The sequence below is a fragment of the Chanodichthys erythropterus genome, chromosome 12 (genome assembly GCF_024489055.1).
Source record: "Chanodichthys erythropterus isolate Z2021 chromosome 12, ASM2448905v1, whole genome shotgun sequence".
NCBI lineage: Eukaryota > Metazoa > Chordata > Actinopteri > Cypriniformes > Xenocyprididae > Chanodichthys > Chanodichthys erythropterus.
The window spans coordinates 51,226,925-51,234,479 of record NC_090232.1 but is presented as its reverse complement, the minus strand read 5'-3'; the positions used below and the strand labels follow the sequence as shown (position 1 = coordinate 51,234,479).

The following is a 7,555-nucleotide window of genomic DNA, read 5'->3' as shown; positions in this document are numbered from 1 at the left end:
TGACAACGAAGGAAGCAGACTTATCAAAATATTCAAAAACTTTTTAAAGCCTCAAATTAAAAAAAAAAAAAAGCTAAACGGAGAACACATCAGTGTAAAACAAGGTTATTCGCTCATGTTTGCTCTGCTGTATAGCTACTTACCTGAATGCCTGTCCTGTACTCAATTAGCTCTGACGATTTATAATATATTTTACACAAACTATGCATTGTTTTGAACAAGTGAACTGTTGATTAACACTGAATATTTTATTACCTTTTCGAAAAAATCTATTAAACCGATGCGATTTGAGGAGCGTGTACTAATATTTTCAGTTCCGTTCGCTTGCGCGTTGTTTCAAGGACACGCCCACAATAGGAGGATATCATGAATATTCGCGTATGCGCCACCCAGTGGAACAGAATATTTCGGGGACCGAATATATTGTAACACCGGCCAATAATGACTCAGCGTTCTGGAAGTGCTCTGTCTAACAATGAGAAACTGCCCATGTTACAGGAGAATGTGAGGACGGCTGCGTTCTAGCACAGTTTGTGTTCACCTGTCACACAAGGGACAGGGAGTGATATAGATTACTAAAATCTCAAAGACTAGAAATAGACAGTGACATCTAGTGGACACACATGCAAACAGCAGCAGTTCCCATGGCAACTAAATAAACACTGCTGATTGATACAGCATATATTATTGTCAATTATCATTTAGCTGTGCTGATCTGTTGATTATATGTCATTTATTATTTTATTTTTAATTTAATACGTTATAATTTGGTAAGAAATGTAAAGAAAGGCTGAAAGTATGATGAAGTTCTCCTTTAAAATGAGCTCAGCTGAGTTTTCACAAGAATTACACAAGATCTTTGTCAGAAACAAAATGTTCTTGTTTTATTACATCAGTGGAGAGTCAATGTTCTGAAATAAACATTATTCAGGCTTCACAACAGACACTCACAAAGCTCAGATGTGCTTTTATATGCATTTCAGCTTTCCATAATCCATTCATATCACATTACAAAACAATATCACAACTATTTGTTTAGGTTATCAGGCTGTTAAAATGAGAACTGAGAAAAAACAACAGTTGCTGTATTTCCCAAGTTTGTTTATAACATTGAGCACATCTGCATATTCTGCTTTAATTTCACTTTTGTCTGAAACATTCAGTACTTATTTATATCAAACTCTGACCAAAAGCTTCTGATCATTTCTTTCATTGTCGTCTGCAGAACAAAACACTGTGCTGTAATTTAAACATTCATCAGACTTCATGCCAACAGTCAAATAACTTAAATACAAGGCAAAGAAGCATCACTGAAGACTAACAAAAAAACACCAAACACACAAACTTAACGCCAAAGACAAGGTGATAAAAACATTCAGCTCATTTATATTCTCTGCTGTGGCTCTTCAAGCAGTGAGATGATTGACAGCAGCGTATTCAGTGTAATCCTGATCATTCCTGAAACTGACACTGTCAGGACAGTCTGATCTCTTGTGGAAATTCACCACTGCATAATTCAGATCCTCAGCAGATGAGATGCGGCACTGAGAGTCTCCAGAGGCTTTCTCAACTGTAGCGTAAACACAGTTAGAGTAATCAGAGGGGCTTGTGGGTAATTGTTTGTGAGTGTCTTTAATCTCGTCATAATCACAACCAGTGTGAGAAACCTGAGGAGAGACAGAGAAATCATTTACAGCTCTGAAGATCTACAGGATGGAAGGCATTAGACATTAATATCATTTTATACAGTAACTGGACTCACCACTTCATGTTTTCCTGGTCCAGTCTGAGATGATGAATCACCGCCTGATAAAAACAAGCATCTTAAATTAATGACGTTATATCACATTTCAACACTGAAGTCTTGTGTAAATGTTTTCACACATCATCAAACTTCTGTCTTTTGCTCATGTCTTGTTGTAGCCTATAGGTGGCGACAGAAAGTGGGAAAACAGATCAAGAAATCTCAGTATAAAGAGTTTCTGCATCTAAAGAGGTTAAGAAGGAGTTTTACCTCGAGACTGATGCTTCTTACAGAGTAACAGTAATAAGAGTCCAGCAATGATCAGAACCAGAACAACCAGAACCAGAACCAGAGGAACGATCAGAGAAGAGCCTGAAAACAAGAGAAATAATCTTAGAATATGATCACTTTCAGCTAAATATCAGATCAGATCATGGGCGTAGCTTTACGTTTGGAATAGGATTGACCAGACCATGATACTGGATTTCAAGGATGCCAGGTATCACATTGTACATTCATGCGAACCGTTTAAATAACAATTGTCTTGTCTTGTGCATCAGTTGCTCTTGTATATAACTAAATGTACCAGCCAGTTTGTCATTAAAAACATTTTGAACCATATGTAACAGCAAGTAGTGTGTGTAAAAATGGAATTATTCTTCCCTTAAATCAACATATTTTCCACTATAGAATAAAAGCTGCCGAAATAAATAAAGAAATGTAAAGATAATGCATCCTTATGCATAATTGTATTTTTCTACATGTATTATTTTTTTTCTTTTATTTATACTTTTTTTTTTTTATTTCCATGTTTATTTATATAGCCTATGTATTTTTGACAATATTTGAAGAGATGCAAAAGCCACTAAACACCACCTCCGTCAAAAATGAGATATGATACTGAGTGAATGCTCTCCACACATTGTATACATTCATTAAATACTTTCTCTTCAAATCTGCTGAATCCCAGCATCAGCCCATTCAAAATACTGGTCCGTAGGCATAAACCGCTAAACGTCACTTCCCTTTGTCAGCAAAAGTCTCTAAGTCCACAGAACAACCAATCAGAAGACATGAATCAAATCATATGACTTCAAGATGAATGATGGTGGTTAAGCCGGCTTTCAATTGCAGAGCTGAAATTTTTTATCATGTTTTGTCCATTGTTACAGAACAAGAAAAAAAAAAAAAGTTTTCGAAGCAGCTGTTTGTCATTGACAAATCAGAGATGACTTTATTCATAACCAATAAAACTGCATTTGGCTTTTATGTGATCTAAAACAACATGGAAGAAAATATGAAGCTCACGTTGAAGGACTTTCTAAAACACTGGATGTGGTTTAATGTAGGCCTACTAAGACAGTGATACTGTAGGACAAAATTTAGCACACACCTTATTAATAAAGCATACAGATGAGCAGAAGAGCCCAGAATATGAAAGCAATGAGGTTAATTGGATATCTTCCTCCCATAGAAAACCGTTATGAAGAAAACGTTCAATGCTAAATAAATATAAATGTATGACGTGTATTTTATGCCCTATAATATAAAACACAGTACAATATAAAAGTAATATAAATGTTTACACTGTAACATGATGAATATTAGAATGCTTAGACCAAATTATGTGTTCTGGTAAACACTGTTACAAAAACCAAAGACATAAAAGCCAAGAGAACTGCCCAACTAAAAGAGACACTGATCACAATAATGGTGATCAGACATTTCTGATAAACATCAACATCTAAACCTGGTAGTTCTCAAAAAGAACTGTAGATGAATGACAGAAATAAAGTCCGTCTGGTTATTATTGGTTATTAGAGAGATTTAATGTCGTTTCAGTTGATTTAATCTAAGGTTGTGACTGAAGTCAGTTGTAGTTCTTATATTTCTCTTTTCTTCAGTAATTCTGTTCATTATCATCAGGTGTCCTCAATAATCGAACAATCATCACTTAATTAATCACTTAAGTATCTAATTAAATCTAACACTGCTTTATCACCCTGCTGGTGGTTCCCACACAGAGGGGTGTTAATTTAACACTGTGAATTTACTGTGTTGTGTAAGTTACAAAGGCATGTCCGCACACCTCCTGCACCACAAGGTGTCACTGTGTCCTCAAAGCTTCATCCTTGCTAATCTGAGCTCTATTGATATAAAAATACACCCTGCTCATTAGCAGACAGAAAAAGAAATGTAGAAATATATAAATGTGAAAATAAATAAGTGTATAAATATATAAATAAATAAGGAACTAACTAACTAACTAAATAATTAAATAAATAAATAAGGATATAAATAAAAGTGGAAATACATGTATAAATAAATGAATAAATAAATGTGGGAACAATACAATTATACATAAATAAGTAAACAATTACACATTTAAAAATACATTTTCTATATTTATTTATATATTCATTTTTGTATTAATTTATTTGAGTTTTTTTAAATATACATTTCTTTTTACATTTATTCATATATTTATTTATTTATTCATTTATTATTTCAGCAGCTTTGGCATTCCATTATGAACCACTAAAATGCAGATTAAACTCAATAAGCAAATGAGAATGATTGGGTTATTACTGCTATTTATTTTTACATATTAACTATTTAAAATTGAATGAGTATTTAAAAACTAACTATTTAAATATAATATTATTTATTTATATTACAGTTGAAAATATATTTTATTTTAATGTTTAATGTAATGCTATAAGGGGTCAGGCCTCCTCACAAACTACACCCATTGATCATGTTTGTATTTCAGCACAAGATCACCTGCTGATGAAGATGATGGTGATGATGATGATGATGATGATGTAGTTTCTGGAAAGTCTGTATATAAAACAATGAAACAATGCATTTCTAAATGATTTTTGACACACTTTTCTCATGATACAGACACTTGTTACTGATGCCTTTCATACACTCACTACCCAGAATTCATGTTTGCTGACACACAGACACTTAGAAAACAGAATCATAAACTGTTTCTGGAACTTAAACCAGTGGTTTCACACTGAATAATACAGTACAGCAGAGTTACTGGATGAACACCATTTACTGCAGTTAACTATAGTTCAAGTGTGGTAAAAGGAGCAGTATAAACCTGCACTTCTACAGTATCCAGATGACCACACCTGAACTACAGTTAATGTTGCTGTAATAATGTGTCCAAATTACCACAAAAATACTGCAACACCAAACACTGTAGTGATACGAGATTAACACAGACAACTACACACTAAATGCTTTCAAACTGCGAGATCTCCAGGTCCTGCATTAGAATAGTGCTGTAGAATAAAAAACACACACACACACACACGGAGCAGATTGGGGGTTAGGTGCCTCGCCCGTACTAAGACTTAAACCCTCAACCTTCGGATTACATGTCCGACTCTCTAACCATTAGGCCACAGCTGCCCCATCAGCATCATTCAACACAAAGCTGCACTTTTAATTGCATAGACTGTAAACATGTGACCTGCAGTTTGTTTTTATACTTCCTCTTTTTAACTGCATTTAGTTTTAGACAAACACTTCCCTTTTTAATTGCAGATTGTGTTTCTGCTTTATTAATCAGAAAGAACATCTAATTCATCTGGAATAAAATCAGCTTCAAACCTCAGTGATTTTAAGCAACATGATAAATAAGATGAACAGCATGTTATAGAAAATCACCTGTACCTGTAACTCTGATCAGGACTCGTGTGATGAAGCTCTTGTGTCCTTGATCAGACTGAACTCCACACCAGTATTCTGAATCTTGTTCAGTCACATGACTGATGCTTCCCGTCAGGAGCTGCTCTTCTCTGTCATCATACAGCTGGATCTTTCCCTCAGGACTCCATCTTCTGCTCTCCTTCACAGACGTCTCTTCAGCACAGAGATCAGCTCCAGATCTCCAGCAGAGAAACTTCACATCACTAATGTGGGATTGTGGGTATTTGCAGCTGATGTTCACAGATCCTCCTGCAGCAGCTGATAGACTGATGCTCTTCACACAACAATCATCTGTTTCAGATCCAAATCAAGTGCAGCAATGTTACAATGACCAGATATATTCATGGATTCTGTCAAATAATGCAGAAATGAATGAAAGCGTCTCACCGTCTCTGATGATCAGATTAAACTCAGAGAAGAAACTGTATTCTTCAGAGACTTTGACTGTAATCTGATATTCTCCAGAGTCGTTCTCATTCAGATCTCTGATAAACACACGTAAGAGACCTGCAGATCTGTCATCCTGAACGGAGAATCGTCTGTCCTGTTCCCATCCTGCTGCTCTGTTAGTGATTATTACAGTAAAACATTGACCTCCAGTTTTACAGAAATATTTCACATGGTTCTTGTGTTTCATCTCATATTTGTAGTTTATAATGACATTTCCTCCTGAATATCCTCTCACACTCCTGATTGGTTGATCTGTCGAACACAAACTCAGATTATTTGTCATTTTGTTCTCAATATAAACACATATCTGCTCACTTTACTGAAACATTTATGAATGAAGATTATGAGTGTAAATCTTACATCAGGAGATAAAAAGGTTATTGATGGCGTCTGTTATGAGTTTCACGTGTGAACGGCAGTAATTCCAGTCAGTGTTGAGTATCGTGATGTTGTGGAGATCATCATGGGTTTGAGGCTCTCAGTTACTCACCTCTTATAACCTTCAGATTCACTTCAGTGTGGAAATCATAACTAAATCTTTCAGCTCCACACCAGTACGTCCCAGAATCCAGTTCACTCAGATCTCTGATGGTCACAGTGAAGACTGCTGATCTTGTGTCGTCATGCAGAGAGAATCTTCCAGAACGAACCCATTTATTTTTCTCATCAGTCTTGATTTGGTATATGCACTCTGGCCACTGTACTTTACAAAAATACTTTTCATATGCTGTATATCCTCTATCATATTTGCATGTGATCGTGACTCCTCCTCCTGAATATCCCGTCACACTGATGGAGCTCACGACTCCTACAACAAACCAGCATCAAATACACTTTAATATATTTATGAGACTACACAGAAATGAACTTTCTTCAGCAGTCACTAGAGCATCATGAAGTGAAGTGAAAGACTCTCCTCATCAAATCTGTGCTGTTTTTAGTGATTTACTCTGAGTTCAGATTCTTACCAGGAATCATCAGCAGAGTGAAAGTCAAGATGATCTTCATTCTTCTCTCTTATTAAATGATCTTCTCTGTTGTCAGTAGATTCAGTTCTTCTGAAGCTCTCGATGTGTGTTCAGATGAGTTTTGAGTGTTTCTTTCCTGGTTACATGTTTAACATGAAGTGCTGAATGTGACGGAGACGCCCACTTCCTCTGAGAGAGAGAGAGAGAGAGAGAGAGAGAGAGAGAGAGAGAATTTGTTTTTTAATTTAACCTTTATTATTACAAAAGATTTACTATTATTACAAAAATATAAAAAAATGATTTACATAAACAAAAAACTAAAACAATTTAAACAAACAAACAAAAAAACATCAAAACCAATTCATTGTCATACAGTGTACATAATTCTTCATTTAATCCCCATAATTATATGAACTTTGGTAGAGATTTCACCAACTTATAGTATGCATACTCCACCCTCAAACGAGAAGCTACAAAACCTAAAACCATAGCCACAACACTTACTGCCCCAACAGTCTGTTTTTCTTGTCTTCCAAATTACCAATTTTGCAGATGAAAAATTAATTAAAACTGACACATTTTTCTTTTGAACTGAATACTGTGTGCCAAAAATGAACAATTGAAAAGAAAATTCTTCACACAGTGACAAGAACCAATTACTTAA

The 7,555-nt window shown here is 35.2% G+C and overlaps 1 protein-coding gene across 1 annotated transcript; it reads right to left on the bottom strand.

Annotated features, from left to right (window-relative positions):
- Nucleotides 1-1,209: 1,209 nt before the first annotated feature.
- Nucleotides 1,210-6,953, bottom strand: LOC137031693 (polymeric immunoglobulin receptor-like). Its single transcript, XM_067402856.1, has 8 exons — nucleotides 6,892-6,953; nucleotides 6,414-6,731; nucleotides 5,861-6,175; nucleotides 5,438-5,764; nucleotides 4,529-4,585; nucleotides 2,015-2,116; nucleotides 1,763-1,806; nucleotides 1,210-1,667 (listed from the first exon to the last, which is right to left on the bottom strand). The coding sequence occupies exons 1-8, from the start codon at nucleotides 6,929-6,931 to the stop codon at nucleotides 1,407-1,409; spliced, it is 1,464 nt and encodes a 487-aa protein (XP_067258957.1). The 5' UTR covers nucleotides 6,932-6,953; the 3' UTR covers nucleotides 1,210-1,406.
- Nucleotides 6,954-7,555: the final 602 nt, after the last annotated feature.

Coding starts and splice junctions, on each gene's coding strand:
- LOC137031693 (XM_067402856.1), bottom strand. CDS start 6,931: ATGAAGATCATCTTGACTTTCACTCTGCTGATGATTCCTG. Junction 6,176..6,413: donor GAATCTGAAGGTTATAAGAG/GTGAGTAACTGA, acceptor TGTGTTCGACAG/ATCAACCAATCAGGAGTGTG. Junction 4,586..5,437: donor AGTCCTGATCAGAGTTACAG/GTACAGGTGATT, acceptor TTTTATATACAG/ACTTTCCAGAAACTACATCA.